The sequence below is a fragment of the Oncorhynchus masou genome, chromosome 24 (assembly GCF_036934945.1).
Source record: "Oncorhynchus masou masou isolate Uvic2021 chromosome 24, UVic_Omas_1.1, whole genome shotgun sequence".
Lineage (NCBI taxonomy): Eukaryota > Metazoa > Chordata > Actinopteri > Salmoniformes > Salmonidae > Oncorhynchus > Oncorhynchus masou.
In genome coordinates, this window is record NC_088235.1 from 90,722,096 (window position 1) to 90,743,433 (window position 21,338).

Genomic DNA, 21,338 nt, shown 5'->3' on the forward strand with positions numbered 1-21,338 from the left:
TCAGACCTGCCACCCCGGCCTCAGGCCAAACCCGCGCCAGGCTCGAGCCACTCCGAGAGCTCCACCATGAGACAGCGAATGAGAGACAAGCTGAGGGCAGCCAGGGTAAACACAGCCTCGCTCTACTCAACATGTATTATTGATTAACTACAGAGATTCCTAATTTTGTACAGTTTCCTTATCAAAGGTTTCAGGACCAAAAGTCCTGTTTATTCTCCAGAAATCTTATTGTTTGATTGAAATTGATTGAAAATGTATTCTCTCTTGTACATTTCATCAGTCCAAAGCAGAAAGTCTTCTACAGCAGGAGGCTTCCTTGGAGGCGCCAGCTAGTCGCTTGCAGAGTCTCAGAGACAGAGACACTCTGACCAGGTTTGACAGAGAGGTGAGGACCTGACTTCTACTCACTTTCTTCACTGTCTATGTGCATATAGTAGTCCAGTACCAGCATCACTGTGCAGAGATAATCTTTTATTGGAGAATTCATTAACCATATTTTGAAGCATGTAATTCACTATGCTAACTAGCCTGAAAGTGAAGGTCATGATCCACTGATGTTTTACAGACAGAGCCAGACCTCAGGGCGGGGAGAGATGACCACTCTTCTCCCCTCAACACCAAAGTCAAGTTCCGAGAGACAGTCAGGCGTGTCAGGATAGAGAGTATAGTGAGTGGCCAAACTGCTCTCCTTTGGTTTTTGTAATCTAATAGATTGTATGATTAAGGTTAAGGATTTTATCAATGTCCTCTGTTTTATTGCAAATGTAGTCGGAGACAGGTTTACCCACAGCGGAGGAGGCCTACAATTTTTTCACTTTCAACTTTGACCCGGAACCCCATGAAGAGGCGGGCAAAGGTTGTAAGAAGAGAAGGCCAAGGACAGAAGGGGAGAATGACGATGAGGAAGAGGAGGAGGAAGCGGTCACTGAAGTGGACAGGGAACAGAAAGGCGAGAACGAGGAGCGGGTAAAACTAGCATAGATAATGAACCATTTTCAACTCATTTAATTTTAATGCATCTCCTGAATTAATTGAAAGAAAATGTAATTGAATGAAAACAAGGGTAGACGTACTCCCAGAGTACAAGTAGCATATATTGTTGCCATGGATTGCTAATGATTGCAGCATCTGTGTGTAATTAGCTGTAAAATATATGGGACCCTGAGACCCTCCTAAACCAGTCAGCTAGGAACATGACAGGACAGTGTTCTTAGATCAGCATCGATGCTGAAGGCACCATATGTCAGATGAAAAGATTTCTCTCTTCTGTCTCTCATTTGATCTTGGCTAGTGAGAGAGGTCTGAGCCACATTGTTTTAAGACCGGTATTCCCAAACTGGGGTACGCTCAATGCAGTCTGGAGTACGCTAATTAAAAATGTGATTCACAATTTAAAAAATATAATACTTTTTTCCTTCACATTTTCAAACAGTCCATTTGATATTTTCCAACGGGGCTATACATTTGGGTGAGTTTTCTTTCTCGCCTGAGTAGCCTCGTTTCACTGCCAAAAATAAAATTCAACCATCTCATGTTCAGCGAAATAACATCACAATGTTAAACACAGGTAGCCTAGTCAAATAATGAACATCCAATCACATTAAACGTCTCTTGCGGGAATTCCACTAACGGTCTGTATGTAGCCAAACATAGCTGCTGCTCATGTTGGTATTTGTACTGATGGCGCAAAAGCCATGACAGGGAGACATAGTGGAGTGGTAACGCGTGTGCAAGCAGTTGCTCCCAATGCCACTTAGGTACACTGCAGAATCCACCGAGAGGCTCTTGCTGCCAAGGGAATGTCTGACAGCTTGAAAGACTTTTTGGTCACTACAGTGAATATGGTTAACTTTGTTAAAGCAAGGCCCCTGAACTCTTGGGTATTTTCTGCACTATGCAATGATATGGGCAGCAACCGTGTAATGCTTTTACAACATACAGAAGTGCGCTGGTTATCAAGGGGCAATGTATTGACACGTTTTCTTTTAATTGAGAGACGAGCTTAAAGTTCTCTTTACTGACCATAATTTTCACTTGTCAGACCGCTTGCATGATGACGAGTTTCTCACACGACTGGCATATCTGGGTGATGTTTTTTCTTGCCTGAATGATCTGAATCTAGGATTACAGGGACTGTCCGCAACTATATTCAATGTACGGGACAAAATTGAGGCTATGATTAAGACGTTGGAGCTCTTCTCTGTCTGCATTAACAAGGTCAACACTCAGGTCTTTCCATCGTATGATTTTTTTTTGTGTGTCTGCAAATGAACTCAAGCTTACAGACAACGTCAAATGTGATGTAGCGAAGCACCTGAGTGAGTTGGGTGCGCAATTACGCAGGTACTTTCCAGAAATGGATAACACAAATAACTGGGTTCGTTATCCCTTTCATTTATTTAAAAAATATATATAATTTCACCTTTATTTAACCAGATAGGTGAGAACAAGTTCTCATTTGCAACTGCGACCTGGCCAAGATAAAGCAAAGCAGTTCGACACATACAACAACACAGAGTTACACATGGAATAAACAAACATACAATCAATAATACAGTAGAAAAATCTATATACAGCATGTGTAAATGAGGTAGGACAAGAGAGGTAAGGCAATAAATAGGCCATGGTGGTGAAGTTATTACAATATAGAAATTAAACACTGGAATGGTAGGATGTGCAAAAGATGAATGTGCAAGTAGAGATACTGGGGTGCAAAGGAACAAGATAAATAAATACAGTATGGGGATGAGGTAGATTGGATGGGCTATTTACAGATGAGCTATGTACAGGTGCAGTGATCTGTGAGCTGCTCTGACAGCTGGTGCTTAAAGATATTGAGGGAGGTAAGAGTCTCCAGCTTCAGAGATTTTTGCAGTTCGTTCCAGTCATTGGCAGCAGAGAACTGGAAGGAGAGGCGGCCAAAGGAAGAATTGACTTGGGGGGTCACCAGTGAGATATACCTGCTGGAGCGCGTGCTACGGGTGGGTGCTGCTATGGTGACTAGTGAGCTGAGATAAGGCGGGGCTTTACCTAGCAGAGACTTGAAGGATGACCTGAAGCCAGTGGGTTTGGCGACGAGTATGAAGCGAGGGCCAGCCAATAAGAGCACACGGGTCACAGTGGTGGGTAGTATATGGGGCTTTGGTGACAAAACGGATGGCACTGTGATAGACTGCGTCCAATTTGTTGAGTAGAGTGTTGGAGGCAATTTTGTAAATGACATCGCCAAAGTCGAGGATCGGTAGGATGGTCAGTTTTACGAGGGTATGTTAGGCAGCATGAGTGAAGGATGCTTTGTTTGCGAAATAGGAAGCCGATTCTAGATTTAATTTTGGATTGGAGATGTTTAATGTTAGTCTGGATGGAGAGTTTACAGTCTAACCTGCCACCTAGGTATTTGTAGTTGTCCACATATTCTAAGTCAGAACCATCCAGAGTAGTGATGATGGACGGGCGGGCAGGTGTGGGCAGTGATCGGTTGAAGAGCATGCATTTAGTTTTACTTGCATTTAAGATCAGTTGGAGGCCACTGAAGGAGAGTTGTATGGGCTTTGAAGATCGTCTGGAGGTTTGTTAACACAGTGTCCAAAGAGGGGCCAGAAGTATACAGAAGGGTGTCATCTGCGTAGAGGTGGATCAGAAAACCACCAGCAGCAAAAGCGACATCATTGATGTATACAGAGAAGAGTCGGCCCGAGAATTGAACCCTGTGGCACCCCCATATTCATGCCCTGCCTCCAGTCCACTTACCGATATCTGAACAAGAGAGCCTCATCGAAATTGCAACAAGCGGTTCTGTGAAAATTGAATGTAATCAGAAGCCACTGCCAGATTGGGTTGCGCTCAGAGTATCCTGCCTTGGCAAATCGCACAGTTAAGACACTGATGTCCTTTGCAACCATGTACCTATGTGAGAGTGGATTCTCAGCCCTCACTAGCATGAAAACTAAATACAGGCACTAGGGTTGCACATTTTGGAAAATATTCAGAGGTTGAAATTAACAGGAATATATGGGAATTAACGGAAATCTATGCAAATTAATACCATTTAAATGTATATGTTTTTCGCATTGGATATATTTACCATATCATATGGAGACAGAAACAAACATTTTATCTTATCATAAGTAGACATAATTGCAAATTATTAAATCCTTCCAATATAAATAAAACGAATTGAACTTTAATTAAATGAGTTGACTCTTCACATGGGATGATGTCACTGAACAACAAAAGAAAGGGAATATTCAATGCATCTCCCAAAAACATTTTCAACATACTTCTGTAAAATGGTAGTGTAAAAACTAAAGCTTTGGTTGTCTTCCTCTCAGGCTTCCATGTCTTCTCCCTGGACCTCCTCAATGTCCACATCTTGAACATCAGACTCTGAGGCCTCATCTTCACTGTCATTTTCCAACCCTGTTGAGGATGGTTTGTTGTCAGGCTCAAAAAGCCTCAAATTTGCCTGGATGGCCACCAATGTTTCAACCCTTGTATTGGTCAGACTGTTGCGTGCTTTGGTGTGTGTGTTCCCAAACAAGGACCAGTTGCGCTCTGAGGCAGCTGATGTTGGTGGGATTTGGAGGATGATGGAAGCAACAGGGGAAAGACCCTCAGATCCACAAAGTCCCTTCCATCAGGTGGCTGACGAGATATGTTGGCACGACTGCCATATTGCATCTCCATCCCAAAGCCCTTACTTGGAAGTGTACTTCGCCAGACTGCCGAGGTGGCGAGACACGATAGTTATGAAACCATAGGCCTTGTTGATCTCTGAACCAGACAGGATGCTCTTGCCAGCATACTTGGGGTCCAACATGTACGCTGCGGTATGTATGGGCTTCAGGCAGAAATCTTCACGCTTTTTGATGTATTTCAGATCTGCTTGGAACCACAATGAAGTGGGTAGGGCAGTAAGGATTTATTGTCTTACATCTGCAAGCAGTCTGAACATCGGACAGGATGGTATTGCCCTCCCTCTCCCTCTGTTCAATGGGTACTGCTATGGGTTTCTGGAGTTTCAGGCTGCTTACCACTCTCTCCCAAAATACATAATCCAGGAGGATCCTCTTGATGGCGCTGTCCATATCGGAAATCTGTGAAATTGCCATTTCTTGGTGACTCCTTCCCCTCCAGGAGACTGTCAAACATGATGACAGCACCACCCTAACAAGTGTTGCTGGGCAGCTTCAATGTGGTGCTCTTATTCTTCTTTTTGCTTGGTGAGGTAGATTGCTGCTATAACTTGATGACCCTTCACATGCCTAACCATTTCCTTGGCTCTCTTGTAGAGTGTATCCATTGTTTTCAGTGCCAGGATGTCCTTGAGGAGCAGATTCATTGCATGAGTAGCACAGCCAAAAGGTGGGACGTAAGGGTAGGACTCCTCCACTTTAGACCAAGCAGCCTTCATGTTCGCAGCATTGTCTGTCACCAGTTCAAATACCTTCTGTGGTCCAAGGTCATTGATGACTGCCTTCAGCTCATCTGCAATGTAGAGACTGGTGTGTCTGCTGTCCCTTGTGTCTGTGCTCTTGTAGAATACTGTTTGAGGGGTGGAGATGATTGCTTGGTTAATTATTGCTTGCCCACGAACATTCGACCACCCATCAGAGATCATTGCAATACAGTCTGCCTTCTCTATGATTTGCTTGACCTTCACTTGAACTTTGTTGAACTCTGCATCCAACAAATCAGTAGATAAAGCATGTCTGGTTGGAGGGGTGTATGCTGGGCGAAGAACATTCTGAAATCTATTCCAATACACATTGCCTGTGAGCATCAGAGGTTAACCAGTTGCATACACACCTCGAGCAAGACATTCATCAGCATTTCTCTGACTACGTTCCTCTATTGAGTCAAAATAACTTCTGATTCCAGGAGGACCGTGAGCTGTTGCTATCGATAAGGTGTCTGATTCATAATTTTCAACTTGAATGGAAGTGAAAATGAGGGACTTTTGTCAGAGGTTGCTTGTTGTGAGCGCTGAGGGAACTTTATGCACTTGGCCAGATGATTCTGCATCTTTGTTGCATTCTTCACATATGATTTGGCACAGTATTTGCACATGTACACAGCTTTTCCTTCTACATTAGCTGCAGTGAAATTTCTCCACACAACAGATAGTGCCTGTGGCATTTTCCAGTAAAGATTAGAAGAAAATTAAAATAAATTTAAAAAACAAATACAATTCCATGTACAGATAAATAGTTAGGCAGTTAGATTAAACAACTAATTTGTAAGATACATTTTTTTTAAATTAAACATGTATGGAAACAAGTCAATTTAAACTCCTCAGTTAGCAGGCTCAAGCCAGCTAAAACCCACATGGTAGCAAAAACTAACTAGCAGGAATTGTTAAAATTATTTAAACACGCTTTGCTGTAGGCTACTATTTACTAGTTAACAAAAAATCATGTATGTCATATAAAATATATTCACCCCACCCAGTATTGTAATCAAAACTTACCAGAAAGCATGTAGTCCTTGGCTCAGACAGTGTAATAATGTGGGCTCAATAGCATCTCATTAGTGTGCAAGATCTTGAGAATCAGCTGTACATGTGCAATTCCATTGAATTGGGGACAGTTTAACCAAAATATGCCACAAGACCTAGAATTGCCTTATGTGTATCCCACAAAAAAAATTCACTGTTATAAGCTAACTTTTTTGATGAGTTTAAGCAAAATTCCCCAAATTCCCAGCTTAACTTCGGAAATTTACAGAAAGTTTCCGACCATTTGCAACCCTAATAGGTACAGACTGTGTGTGGAAAAATATTTAATACAGACTCTCCAATACAACCCAACATTGCAGAGTTATGTGCGTCCTTTCAAGCACACCCTTCTCATTAACCTGTGGTGAGTTATTCCACATTTGTGATGAACAAATAAGGTTTTATATGTAAGATGGCCAAATAAAGAGCAAAATTATTGATTATTATCATATTATTATTTGTGCCCTGGTCCTACATTATAAGAGCTCTTTGTCACTTCCCACGAGCCGGGTTGTGACGACAACTCACACTCATTCTTATGTTTAAAAAATGTATCATGTGGCAGGCTTGCAATGATGGCAAAAAACAACATTTGATGCGCTGACCCTGGTGCTAGATTGGATACACAGCTGGAGGTTGAATGTTTGAAGGGGTACAGGACTATTAAAAAGTTTGGGAACCACTGATTTAACACACAGCATAGGCTGTTTTGCTGGTGAGGACGGTGGTATGTTTTGCTGGTGAGGACGGCAGTATGGAGGTATGTTTTGTTGGTGTGGACGTCAGTATGGAGGTATGTTTTGTTGGTGAGGACGTCAGTATGGAGGTATGTTTTGCTGGTGAGGACGTCAGTATGGAGGTATGTTTTGTTGGTGAGGACGTCAGTATGGAGGTATGTTTTGTTGGTGAGGACGTCAGTATGGAGGTATGTTTTGCTGGTGAGGACGTCAGTATGGAGGTATGTTTTGTTGGTGAGGACGTCAGCATGGAGGTATGTTTTGTTGGTGAGGACGTCAGTATGGAGGTATGTTTTGCTGGTGAGGACGTCAGTATGGAGGTATGTTTTGTTGGTGAGGACGTCAGTATGGCTGTAGTGTTGATGCATCTTGTCCTCTGTGACCCCTCCCACCCCAGGATGAGGATGCTCCTCTAGTGAAAGATGAAGAGGAGGATCTGTTCATTATCAACCAATCAGCACATGACTTCCTGGTGGTGAAGAGAGCAGAGTACATGGGCTACCAGAGGCGTCTTCAGAGCGAGAATGACTTCCTCTTCACCCCAAGCTTTTTGACAGGTACCCACCCCAATAAAAGTACACCTGTTATTTTGTACAGTCAGAACTATAACACCACTAGACCTGTAGTCTCAGAGCAGGTATCCACCCTACCCCAACAACACCTGTAATGCAGCCAGACCGGTAGTCTGAAGACAGGCAACCACATCAATCTGAGGCCAGACAGAATCTTTCCTACAGCTAGGACAGCAGGTTAAGGACCCTGTTGTGGAGGACAGTCAGCCAGGCTCGCTATTTAAGGGCAGAGCCCCCTGAAGTCTGAACAGGAACTCTGGAGTGTCCTCGGTATGAGATAGTTGCACCAACAGCCATTCCCAGGAGAACATACCCACACTGAAGAACCGGCACCAAACCCTAACTAATACAGCCCATCTCAACTCACATTCCTCATTATGTGCGCACTGCATATATCATTGTGTTATAAGATGGTCTCTGTGAATGTCTATGTACTCTATATATGTTGACGCTCTTGTCTATTTATGCTTCAGTGCCAGCCTCCAGTAAAGTACCAGAGAACATGCAGCCACGTTATCTGGAGGAGGAGGGGCTATACGTGGGGGAGAGGCCTCCCATATCCCTGACCAATCAGAACATCTTAGAGAACCGCGTCTTGAAACAACAGCAGGTAAAGGTGTCACTGTACCACTAGAACATGATGTGAGCTTTAGTGTTCTGATAACAAACGTACCTCCAAGTGGGCGGTGTCAGCATCAATTCTGATTTAGAGACTGTTCATCTGCTCAGGGGAGGAAGTGGTTTGGGGATGACGGCAGGATCATAGCTCTGCCTGACCCCATTAAAGAGTCGTCCACCAGACCCCCTCTGTTCCACATGGAGGAAGACTTGGACCCGGCTCTGCAGACTGTCTATAGGAAGGTAAATTAAAATGGACAATATAATTAATTATATTTGTATAACAAAGACACACCTCCACTGTGCTCACCTCATGTAATCCTTATCTATCTATAGTACTCAAACTAGTCCTATACCACCTGACATGTTTCTGCACTGGAAAATAATCACTTGTCTGCCATATCCTCTTATCTTACTGTCCATTAATAAACATCAAAGCACATTGCTCTCCACACAAACAACCTTGCAGAATGTTCAATCCCAGTGTCACTGAACTGGGAAACTGCTGCTTAGCCAATAAATTATTGGGAGCTCGTATATAGAGTATGCAACTCTTTATTTCTTTTTATATCCTGCTGCTTGGCAACATGAATTGGCAATAATATTGTTCTTGATGAGTGTGACGTTTGGAAGTAGCTCCAGCTGTCAGATGAGTTCACCAGGACATCAAAGACTGTATTATAGCAGGAGGTTAAGAGTTACAATACAACACCGTTTAGGGTCGTCATGTAGTTATTACTACAATTCCTTATTATTACATGATGTCGTTTATCTTCATTCTCTCTGTGTCTGTTTCTCTCTGTCTCTCGTTCTCTCTCCACACACATATGCGGATATGATTACATCTGTAGTATGATACACTCGAGAGTTCCAGTGTTTGATTACCTCTGTTCCTTTGTGGTACAGGCGCTGAAGTCAAAGCATGCCAGTCAGTACATTGCAGGAGGAGGGTGCACGAACGGGGATTACCAGCTGGATGTGGACGTCTCAGGGCTCATCTTCTCCCATCACCCCCTCTTCAGCCGGGAGCACGTCCTAGGAGCACGCCTGGCCCAGCTCTATGACCAACACCTCAGCAGGCAGCACAAGAACCTCACGGAACACCTCACTACCAAGGTAAAGCACAGAACATATAATGACTTATATTTCAATTATTTTTGGCACAAAGGCTATTCAGCAGTGGCACTAACTCTGACTTACCCTCAACTGACTCCTCTCCTTCTCTAGATCTAGAGATTTCTAGTGTGATTTGTTTATTCAGTTAGTGTCTTCGAGTAAAAGTCAAAGAATTGGTGGTCTAATACTGGTTTATGTCTACTGTAGCTGAATGGGTTGAGGAACGCTGTTCGGAACATGCTGGAGATCCACGGTAGGCAGGGCCTAACTCCTGTCATGCAGCAGAGGATATCTGAGTATAAGCAGGAGGTGAAGAACACTCGCAGGCTGCGGGACACTGAGCAGGAGAAGGACAGAACCCTGCTGAAGAGCATCATCAAGGTCTGGAAAGAGATCAAAGCCCTGAGGGACTTCCAGAGGTTCACCAACACACCATACAAGCTTTACCTCAGGAGGTAATGTAACACCCCATCATTTAGGACTCTGTGTTACTCTGGAAAAACATTGTCCAAGGTTCAGGGGGTACTGTCACAATGTAGATGGCCCCGGCACTATGTGTAGTAGTGTGCTGCTGGTGACCTTGTTTATATGTTGATTGTTGTGGATAATCATGTGCTTGGTGTTGATAACTGATGTGTGTCCCCCTCTGCTCCAGGGAGGAGGGGGTGCGGGCTTCAGATGAGCGGGACCATGAGGCTGAGATCCAGGCTGAAGTGGATGAGCTGCAGGGGGAGATGGAGGAAGACTACCAGAAAAAGGTCACTGAGTACAAGAGACAGCAGGAGGAGTGGAAAGCCTGGAGGAGGAAACGGGTATGTTTCACCCCTAAGATTAAGCATGGGGGCCTTGAGAATCCTGGTTTATTAATATATATTTTTTATCACATACATTTTCTCACGCTCAGAAAGCCAAAGAGAAGAAGAAAAAGAAGAAAACCCAGTCTCAGGATGATGACGATGACGAAGATGATGACCAGTCAGAGCGTGACACGGAGCTGGGACCCTCGAAGCCAGACCCTCCTGAGGAACCAGACATGGAGGGTGTTGAGGAGCAGGTCAGAGAGAAGGCCTCCAGAATCAGGAGGAAACCAGGGGAACCCATCCTGATGCCTGAACTCACTGCATCTGGACCCATCACTCCTAATGAACAGTGTCCCAGGTATGAACAGGAACACAGTTAAAAGGATATACACTTTCTGTCAGACATTTTCAGACCTCTAAGGGACATGATTTCTTCTTGACGTTTGTCTAATTTTGAGGTCTGAAAACCACTGAAAACTTTTGACAGTGAAATGTCCCTTTAAGAACTAGAGGCGTCCAACTAGAGGTGTTCCAAAAGTCCACAGAACAGGATGTCCATATTTCACTTGCATGACTGTGTCTGTTCTTCCCCACAGGGGCGAGTTTGCTAGAAGAGAAGATGTTGGAAAGCGCTCTCTCTTCACTAAGGTTTTATATAACAACAAAGAAGTCTCCAGAACAGACAATCGCTCCCTAAATTCTGATTTCAGAGTCCATTTTGGTCAGATATTCAACCTGAAGATAGTCAACTGGCCAGAAAGTATCAAGTTGCAGGTGAAGTTTTGTTGGATTTCAGCTAATGATTTTTTTAAACTAAATGATTGAACTAAATCAATGATTTTTGAGATTATATTATTGTAATTTATCTCCATGTTATCTTTAATGAATTTCTTTCTTTCAGACACATTTAAACCTCCTGTTATTCTTGTTGTTCTGTGGGTGTGTAGGTGTTTGAGGTGTTGGGCTCATCCACCTCCCTGTTGGCAGAGGTGTTTGTGCCAGTCCCAGAATCATCAGTCCTGACGGGTAGTGCCCCCTCTGAGGAGCTGGAGTTCAGCAGCAACCTGAGGGTCATGTTTGACCACGAGGCCGTCGGCAGTGGTACACACCCATAGACGCACTGTGCATATTTATACTTGGACATCTCTCTTACACCCTTCTCTCTCTCTTTCTCTCTCTCTCTCTCTCTCTCTCTTTGGTCTCTCACTGCTGTCAATTTGCCCTGTCAGATGTGCCCTTCTCCTTTGAGGCAGACGGTAGTAACCGTCAGACCCTGTTGACCTCTGGGAAGCTGTCCTGCTGTGTGTCCTGGGCTATAGGGGAGGATGATGTACCCCTGGCCCCACCCACCACTCAGTCCAAGGCCATGCACAGGTACAGTAAACCAATCCCATCCAAGTTACATACAGTAGAAACACTATACCTAGTAAGGTGAAATACTGCAGACCTATTTTATGTTACTGGCTACATTCATAAATAAGTACATGTATTTCTCCCCCTCTCCCTTTGTCTGTGCAGTGGACTGAAACAGTTGGATGCCATCGCCTGCATTGGGGCATCTAGCCTTAATGATATGAAGAAGCTTGGGGAGTGGGCCACTGAATCTAGACTGGATCCCAATGACCCAAACAACGCAACCATCATGCAACTCCTAAAGGTGGGTGACTAGACACTACACATTACTAAGAGATCACAGGTCCATATTACCCAGCTGCCCCAGAGAGCAGGAGACTGCATTTAACTGTCTATACAGTCCCATATATAATAATAATTTGCTCTCTCTCTCCATAAGGTGGCCAGTAGTGGGGAGGTGACAGCTCCAGATTACTTCAGACTGGAGCAGCTGCAGGAGGAATTCAACTTCTTGTCTGAGGAGGAAATTGAGCGGTCTCGCAGGTTCCGTCTGCTCCGGCTCAGAAACCAGGAGGTGGCTGAGTTCCGTAACTATAAGTGTGTCCCTGCCCTGGAGCGGGAGGTCACTGATAAGGTGTTCCAGGTAAGGCACTGTATACTTTATAAGATTACTAATAAGGTTTAATAAGCCCGAAAAACATGTTCAACTTTATGATTTTTGTCCTTTTCAGGAATATGAGAGGAGATTGAGAGAAGGAGAAATCGTTGACACTAAAGATCACCTAGATGCACACAGAGCCCTGGTGGCCAAATACCTGCAGAAGGTGGGTAGATGTGTCAGGCAGTTAGCTTTGAATCTGGAGTCTAGTCTGTGTGGATCTGCTCATATTAATCATATTGATTTATTTGACTCTCTCTGTCTATCAGATTAGAGAATCAGTCATCAACCGCTTCCTCATCGCCAAGCATCATTTCCTCCTGTCTGACCTGGTCCAAGAAGAGGAAGTTCCTAGTATTGGGTGAATACATTTGTGCATTTTCATACTTGTGAAATCATATCAAGGCAGAATTGTTGTGCTAATATTCTTATATACTCAATAGAATATAGTCATTGTGCTTGTTTGACTCATCAGTGGATTTAGGTAGGTAGCACCACATGCTTTTGCTTTGTGTGTGTGACGAACTGGCATTTGCTCCAGTACTTGACTGGCTGTCTTTTGTATTGGATTGTTCAAATTGTTTTGCTCAAATGTTTGTGTTTAGGTTAACGGGGATTGCAAGATGGGTTATAATCTGTTGTAAATCTGTCATAAAAGCTGACAGGGTCTAAGTAGATCACAGAATAGATCACAGGCCAGAGGAATGAGTTTCTCTTTGGCCGGTGGGTCTCTGGAATATTTGATCTCAAACACTTCATTTCCCTGGCTGAAGAGATGTTCTCTTTCGGAGGATCTGAAAGCACATTCTTCTCTTTTTACACCACATCTGGATGTGACACTTAGCAAATAGTATCAATACATACATTTTATTATCATCATTATTGTTATTTTCTTATGTCATATTACTTTTCATTATTTGAACATCTTTTTTTCTGTGTCCCATTTCTCTGTTATGCTTTGCATTTACATATTTAGTGGTGCAGGCCCTGGGTATGTTCATAGGCCTTTTCTCCTCTTTTCCCCAACCTGTCTGTGGCTGTTAGTTTGTTTACTTTTAGTTTATTTATCATTATACTGTACACTGTTAGAAAAAAGGGTTTCAAAATGGTTATTTGGCTGTCTCCATAGGAGAACACCTTTTTGGTTCATAGGAGAACCCTTTTTAGTTCATAGGAGAACCCTTTTTAGTTCATAGGAGAACCCTTTTTGGCTCCAAGGACAAACCTTTTTGGTTCCCTGTAGAACCCTCTGTAGAAAGAGGCCTACATGGAACCCAAAAGGATTCTAGAAAGAATCAAGAAGGGTTCTACTATGAGGACAGCTGACGAACCCTTTTAGGTTCTAGATAGCACCTTTTTTTCTGAGTGGAGCATTGGTGTTCTATCGGTATTTGTGTCAATCATCCCCTCACAGTAAGTAAACAGTTGGAAGATAGAGTATGTGGTAGTATGGTTTGTGTTTACCCTGTAAAGTGAAGGAGAATATACTCTTTCTCTGGAATGACAGCTGTTGTTTTGACCGTCAGGATACTTGGCCTGAATCTGTTCAAACTGGCTGAACCTAAGCGGCCCCTGAAGCCTCAGAGGAAAGAGAGGAAGAAAGTGACAGCTCAGAATCTGTCTGACGGGGACATTAGATTACTTCTCAACATTATCCGGGCCTACGACATCCCCATCCGCAAGCCCCAAGCCAGGTACAACCTCAGAACTTCTAGTCACATGCTTGGGTATATTACATCTACAGACAACATCTCCAGACATAAAAGAATAAGAAAGCTTTTATTTACTGCAGGTCATACTGGAGAGTATTATGTCTACAACATTCCTGGACTATTTTAAACTCCTAATGTTTATCTCTTCTACCAGCAAACCTGCAGTGGCGTCGAAGTCGATCCGCTCTTTCACTGAGACGTTTACAGCAGGCCAGTCATCCCAGAGTGCCATCCAGGGCAGCGACTGGCTCCTCAACCAGGTAACACGTCTGATCTTCACCTGGATCAGTGGCTGTAACTGCAGAATATTCCCTTAATATATGTGTATATTTGTCTGTATTAGTTTGTCTTACCTGTGTATGTGTTGTGAATGTGTTTTCCAGGTGCAGGTCAGGCCCTTTGTGGAGGTATCATTCCAGCGCACGCTTCTTCAGACCACAACAGCAGACGGACCAAACCCCTGCTGGAACGAGGACCTGCAACTGCCATTCAGGTGAGTGTGTGACTGGTCCATGACTGGTCTAAATTGGGACATCTCTTTGACCACACATGGTCAATTTCATGATCACATGTATGGTATTATCTATGATTGTTTGTTTAGAAGATTTATCAAGCATGTTTTTTTGTTCTTGCCACAGTGCCCCAAATGGAGACTACAGCACTGCTAGCCTGCAGTCAGTGAAAGACGAGGTCTTCATCAACATATTTGATGAAGTCCATTATGAATTGGGAGGGGTGAGTAGGACATCACAAGAATGTGAATCAAAAGGGACTTCCCATGCCCTCTGGCTCAGGAAAACATATTACACATTACAGCACAGTTAACTACATTATCCATACACTTGTGTCATTATGTTTTGTCAGTTTAAATCTTTCTATTTCCAGGATGGAGAGGATAGGGGGAGAGAAGTCCACACACGGCTAGAGAAACACTGGTTGGGCTCTGTGAAGATTCCCTTCAGTACTATCTACTTCCAGTCCAGGGTAAGACTAACTGTCTATGACACCAGACCCCTGATTGACAGACAGTGACTCACATTGACATAAGTAACTTACTGCTGTGGTTCTGTTGTCTGACCTGATCTGGCAGATTGACGGCACGTTTAAGGTGGACACCCCACCGGTGTTGTTGGGATACAGTAAGGAGCGCAGCCTGGCCAGTGATGGTGGCTACGACGCTGTACGCAGTCTTAGTGAAGGAGCCTTCATCACACTCTTCATCACCATAGAACCACAGCTGGTACCTGGAGAGACTGTTAGGGAGAAGGTTAGTTCAGCCTGGCAGGCTGTCTCTGTATGTCCTAGCTGTCTCCAGGCTCTCTCTGTGTTTGATCTGTCATAGCCTTAAAAAAAAATGTTACTCAATGCATGAGTTATTAACATTCCTTCATTATTTCTTTATTCTCTGAAGAGTGGGGTTTACGCCGATTTTCTTTTCGTTTTTCTATCCTTTGCTGCATTTGTTAGATGAAGGAAGTAAAGGTACCTGTTTACTGAGATATGCTATCTGCAGTAAACTGAATGATGGCATTAACATTGTGTTTTGATTAGATGGATGTTGACTACATCACACTGTGACTAATGTACCCAAGCAGTCTAACTGTCCATTGTTCGGCGGTCCCACATCAACATCCCTCCTCCCTCACAGTTATTAGTAGACTAGACACAAATATATGCAGACCATCTGACTCTCGCTGATCTAAGTGTACTGCTGTAGCTTTATGGTGACACCCCCCCCCCCCCCCCACTCCACTCCTCTGACCTGTGACCCTTGTCCCAGTTTGACAGCCAGGAGGGCGAGCGTCTACTGCTGGCGTCAGAGGTCTTTGAGAGGGACGCAGCAGTGAGTTACCCCAACCGTCCCTGCCTCACCACAGTCATCGACATCAACGGGAAGACTGTGTTCATCAGCCGTTACCTCCGCCCCCTCAACCCCCCTCAGGAGCTGCTCGACGCCTTCCCCAACAGCCCCCAGGAGGCCACGGTCAGTCAGGTCAGGTCTCCACTGAGACAACACAAACAGTCACTACTGATAATGGAGCCTCAGTCTGATTGCTGAGTTATAGCACTCTCAAGCTTTGACTGTTGCTTGATTTCATACCCGTGTCTCCCTCTCCTTCCCTCTCTCAAGGAGCTGATAGCTCGGTATGTTTCTCTCATCCCCTCTATGCCTGATAGCGTCTCATTTGCTGGTGTCTGTGACCTGTGGAGCACCTGTGACGTGAGACACATATTCAGAGACTCTGATTGTAGATTCCAATAGTCTTAGTAGAGGGCCCTCTTAGTAACTCTGGGTTTCCTTTTCCTGTTTGAAGCAATTCCTGACCCTGCTGGCGGGCGATGAGGAGGAACATGCTGTACTGCTCTGTAATTACTTCCTGTCTATGGGCAAGAAGGCTTGGCTCATCATCGGCAGCGCCATTCCTGAGGTGAGCAACACAAAGCTGGACAACTAGACTTCAATCAAGTACAGGCTTAACTGAATGAACAGAGACTAAATGTAATAAGGAATTGTATTGAATAGTTAGGGGTAGGCCTGGTCTCCGAGGAATAGAGCCAGATGCTGGCATTCAACATTGGTTGAAAGGAAAGTGATTATTGCACTAGTAAGCCAATAGCTTAATCAGCAACCATGGTGGAATTGCATTAGTACCATGCTCATAGGCTGAGGTTAATAGGTCAATGACATTCTGCAATGTTGCTAAAAGGAAAGGAGAAAAACTGATGAGGTAACATTGACACTACCCTATAAATACCTGCCATGCTGATGAGGTAACATCATGACACTACCCTATAAATACCTGCCATGCTGATGAGGTAACATCATGACACTACCCTATAAATACCTGCCATGCTGATGAGGTAACATCATGACACTACCCTATAAATACCTGCCATGCTGATGAGGTAACATAATGACACTACCCTATAAATACCTGCCATGCTGATGAGGTAACATAATGACACTACCCTATAAATACCTGCCATGCTGATGAGGTAACATAATGACACTACCCTATAAATACCTGCCATGCTGATGAGGTAACATAACGACACTACCCTATAAATACCTGCCATGCTGATGAGGTAACATAACGACACTACCCTATAAATACCTGCCATGCTGATGAGGTAACATAATGACACTACCCTATAAATACCTGCCATGCTGATGAGGTAACATCATGACACTACCCTATAAATACCTGATATACTGATGAGGTAACATCATGACACTACCCTATAAATACCTGCCATGCTGATGAAGTAACATTATGACACTACCCTATAAATACCTGCCATGCTGATGAGGTAACATCATGACACTACCCTATAAATACCTGCCATGCTGATGAGGTAACATAATGACACTACCCTATAAATACCTGCCATGCTGATGAGGTAACATAATGACACTACCCTATAAATACCTGCCATGCTGATGAGGTAACATAATGACACTACCCTATAAATACCCGCCATGCTGATGAGGTAACATCATGACACTACCCTATAAATACCTGCCATGCTGATGAGGTAACATAATGACACTACCCTATAAATACCTGCCATGCTGATGAGGTAACATCATGACACTACCCTATAAATACCTGCCATGCTGATGAGGTAACATTATGACACTACCCTATAAATACCTGCCATGCTGATGAGGTAACATCATGACACTACCCTATAAATACCTGCCATGCTGATGAGGTAACATTATGACACTACCCTATAAATACCTGCCATGCTGATGAGGTAACATCATGACACTACCCTATAAATACCTGCCATGCTGATGAGGTAACATAATGACACTACCCTATAAATACCTGCCATGCTGATGAGGTAACATCATGACACTACCCTATAAATACCTGCCATGCTGATGAGGTAACATTACGACACTACCCTATAAATACCTGCCATGCTGATGAGGTAACATAACGACACTACCCTATAAATACCTGCCATGCTGATGAGGTAACATAACGACACTACCCTATAAATACCTGCCATGCTGATGAGGTAACATAATGACACTACCCTATAAATACCTGCCATGCTGATGAGGTAACATAATGACACTACCCTATAAATACCTGCCATGCTGATGAGGTAACATAATGACACTACCCTATAAATACCTGCCATGCTGATGAGGTAACATAATGACACTACCCTATAAATACCTGCCATGCTGATGAGGTAACATCATGACACTACCCTATAAATACCTGATATACTGATGAGGTAACATCATGACACTACCCTATAAATACCTGCCATGCTGATGAGGTAACATAATGACACTACCCTATAAATACCTGCCATGCTGATGAGGTAACATAATGACACTACCCTATAAATACCTGCCATGCTGATGAGGTAACATAATGACACTACCCTATAAATACCTGCCATGCTGATGAGGTAACATCATGACACTACCCTATAAAACCTGCCATGCTGATGAGGTAACATTACGACACTACCCTATAAATACCTGCCATGCTGATGAGGTAACATAACGACACTACCCTATAAATACCTGCCATGCTGATGAGGTAACATAATGACACTACCCTATAAATACCTGCCATGCTGATGAGGTAACATAATGACACTACCCTATAAATACCTGCCATGCTGATGAGGTAACATAATGACACTACCCTATAAATACCTGATATACTGATGAGTGAGATAGGAAGCAATGTGAATTAGGAGTTTACTAGATGAAAAGTGACGATCCATTTAGACCAGCCTTACTAATTGAATTTTCTTAACTACATTAGTCCAAAACAAATTTAAAGAACTGCATACTAGTTAAGACTGATGACCAACCTTGACTTGTTTTACAGTTAGGGGAGAGTGGGTAAGTTGACCCACCTGTTTCTAGGAAACCATACACAAAATTCGGCCAAATATTTAGGAAGAGGTCATCATTTCATATAGTCTGTGAAGGAAGAAACAACATGGAAAAAGTGGTCCATAAAACTGATTTTCACCAACATAAATGAATTGTGTTAAGAGGTTTCATGATGCTTGTATCTAAACCCAAGTAACAATTTAAAGTGTTCTATATATCAGTTGGGGTCTCTATAAGCTTCAAAATGGGGTCCTAAACCTAGCATGAAAGTGCATCACTGTACCTGTGTAAGCTAATATAGTCAAAATGTTTGCCTTGGGTAAGTTGAGCCAATGGCCATGGGGTAAGTTGAGCAAATTGAACTGTTTTCATCCCAGGTGTAATGCAAGGCATTATTCCTGTGATACGAGGTAACAACAGGATCTGGCCTATGTTAAAACTGTTTGTTAGGTGTTAAGTCTGTTTTTAAAATATGCTTAAAATTAAAAGACAAATGTCATCATGATTGTGTTGAATTGTGTTTGGAAAATAAAGATAGACATGGTTTTAAAAAAGTAGTGGTAATATTCCATTCAGCACAGACATTTGTAGGCGGCTCAACCTACCCAAAACCCAGAGTAAGTTGTGCCAAGAGTCCGCTTTTTTGGGACAAGCTACGTTTTAAAAACTGTAATGTTTACATGAATTCTGATTTCCAGGGATACACAACATCCTGAAATATACGTAGATATATTTGTAAGAAAGTGATGCTGAATGTAAAAAATGGTCAACTTACCTCCCTCTACCATACTATAACAGCTCTGTTCTGTGGTATCTGTTTGGTGAAAACTCTTGTCATCTCTCCATCCTAGGGACCCACAGCATATGTGCTGACCTATGAGCAGAGTCGCTACCTCATCTGGAACCCCAGCAGTGGTCAGTACTACGGCCAGTATGACTCCTTCTGCCCTCTACAGACTGTGGGATGCCTGGTCAGTGCTGACAATGTGAGTCGGTATTCTAATCCAATTTACATGATATGACAGAAGTAAGATGTTTTGTCTGACAGGTTTCTCTATATGCCATATTCACTCCTTCTGTCCTCTAGGTATGGTTCAACATTCAGGTGTACACCTCTCCACTGAGGATGAGTTTTGATGTCACCAAAGCCAAACTCTGGAAACCGTTCTTCTCCAGGGCTTTTCCAAACCCTGGGCTGTCCAGTGTTCAGGTGAGGCCAATTGTGATCAGTGGCCACCACACATGATTTCTCTCTTAAGACCGAGCCTCAGTATCTCTCTGGACTTTGATCTGTACAGTGCTTACCCTTCTGTCTTCTCTTCTCTGTTTAGCCTGAGGAGCTGGTGTATCAACGCACAGACAAGGCAGTGGCTGCAGAGCTGCAGGACAGGCAAGTCATCTAACCTAGAAAGAATTCAACACATCATACTGCATCACAGTACAGTGCCTTCGGAAAGTATTCAGTCCCCTTGCATAATCAATGCTTGGAGTTTGTCAGAATTTGTGGGGTTTTGTTTGTCCACCCGCCTCTTGAGGATTGACCACAAGTTCTCAATGGGATTAAGGTCTGGGGAGTTTCCTGGCCATGGACCCATAATATGGATGTTTTCTTCACTGGGCCACTTAGTTATCACTTTTGCCTGACAGCGTGGAGCATTGTCAAAAAAATCCACTATCATCAACGGGTTTCGAAAGGCTGGACTGCTACGTGTTGAAGAGGGCAGCATGAGCTCAGCTGGGAATTTGCCTCCGGATGAAAGTGACGTGAGCGACAATGAAAACAATCCAACATCGGATGAAGCAATTCTGAGGCTATTCAACTCCGACACCGAAGGAGATGACTTCAGTGGTTTCACTGCACCGGAGGAGGAAGATTGTGACCAATGACTTTCTTGGTAGGCTACTGTTTATTGCTATTTTTTTATTTTTGTTACAAGCCGTGTTTCGTTAAAGCCTATTTATTTTTGTTACAAGCCGTGTTTCGTTTAAAGGCTGTGTAAAGTTAATTTGTTTCAATGTACCGGTAGGCACCTGCGGCTTATTTATGTACAAAATACATTTTTTTTTTATTCAGTGGGTGCGGCTTATATTCAGGTGCGCTTAATCGTCCAGAAATTACGGTAGTCAGGATTGAGGGAAAGCAGGACGGAGAAAAGTACAGAGATGAAAACCTGCTCCAGAGTGCTCAGGACCTCAGAAGGGGGCGAAGGTTCACCTTCCAACAGGATAATGACTCTAAGAACATAGCCAAGACAACGCTGGAGTGGCTTCGGGTCAAGTCTCTGAATGTCCTTGAGTGGCCCAGCCCGAGCTCGGACTTGAACCCGATCTAACATTTCTGGAGAAACCTGAAAATAGCTGTGCAGCACCGCTCCCCATCGAACCTGACAGAGCTTGAGA

At 43.5% G+C, this 21,338-nt stretch overlaps 1 protein-coding gene across 3 annotated transcripts in view; it reads left to right on the forward strand.

Annotated features, from left to right (window-relative positions):
• The window catches only part of cc2d2a (coiled-coil and C2 domain containing 2A), a 30,000-nt gene that overhangs the window by 7,123 nt on the left and 1,539 nt on the right, over positions 1–21,338 (forward strand). For 2 of the 3 annotated variants that reach the window (XM_064935558.1, XM_064935560.1), the window contains 31 exons: positions 5–105; positions 281–385; positions 566–667; positions 769–966; positions 7,631–7,790; positions 8,279–8,415; positions 8,535–8,666; positions 9,330–9,539; positions 9,747–9,994; positions 10,195–10,351; positions 10,444–10,697; positions 10,936–11,113; positions 11,287–11,440; positions 11,569–11,713; positions 11,858–11,996; positions 12,132–12,335; positions 12,424–12,516; positions 12,620–12,711; positions 13,877–14,044; positions 14,217–14,322; positions 14,446–14,555; positions 14,701–14,797; positions 14,948–15,046; positions 15,153–15,329; positions 15,530–15,544; positions 15,843–16,046; positions 16,194–16,283; positions 16,378–16,491; positions 19,790–19,924; positions 20,026–20,148; positions 20,270–20,328. In XM_064935558.1, coding sequence (XP_064791630.1) covers positions 5–105; positions 281–385; positions 566–667; positions 769–966; positions 7,631–7,790; positions 8,279–8,415; positions 8,535–8,666; positions 9,330–9,539; positions 9,747–9,994; positions 10,195–10,351; positions 10,444–10,697; positions 10,936–11,113; positions 11,287–11,440; positions 11,569–11,713; positions 11,858–11,996; positions 12,132–12,335; positions 12,424–12,516; positions 12,620–12,711; positions 13,877–14,044; positions 14,217–14,322; positions 14,446–14,555; positions 14,701–14,797; positions 14,948–15,046; positions 15,153–15,329; positions 15,530–15,544; positions 15,843–16,046; positions 16,194–16,283; positions 16,378–16,491; positions 19,790–19,924; positions 20,026–20,148; positions 20,270–20,328 — 4,306 coding nt within the window. The remainder of the gene's footprint in view (positions 1–4; positions 106–280; positions 386–565; positions 668–768; positions 967–7,630; positions 7,791–8,278; positions 8,416–8,534; positions 8,667–9,329; positions 9,540–9,746; positions 9,995–10,194; positions 10,352–10,443; positions 10,698–10,935; positions 11,114–11,286; positions 11,441–11,568; positions 11,714–11,857; positions 11,997–12,131; positions 12,336–12,423; positions 12,517–12,619; positions 12,712–13,876; positions 14,045–14,216; positions 14,323–14,445; positions 14,556–14,700; positions 14,798–14,947; positions 15,047–15,152; positions 15,330–15,529; positions 15,545–15,842; positions 16,047–16,193; positions 16,284–16,377; positions 16,492–19,789; positions 19,925–20,025; positions 20,149–20,269; positions 20,329–21,338) is intronic. The other variant, XM_064935559.1, reaches the window with a different exon arrangement.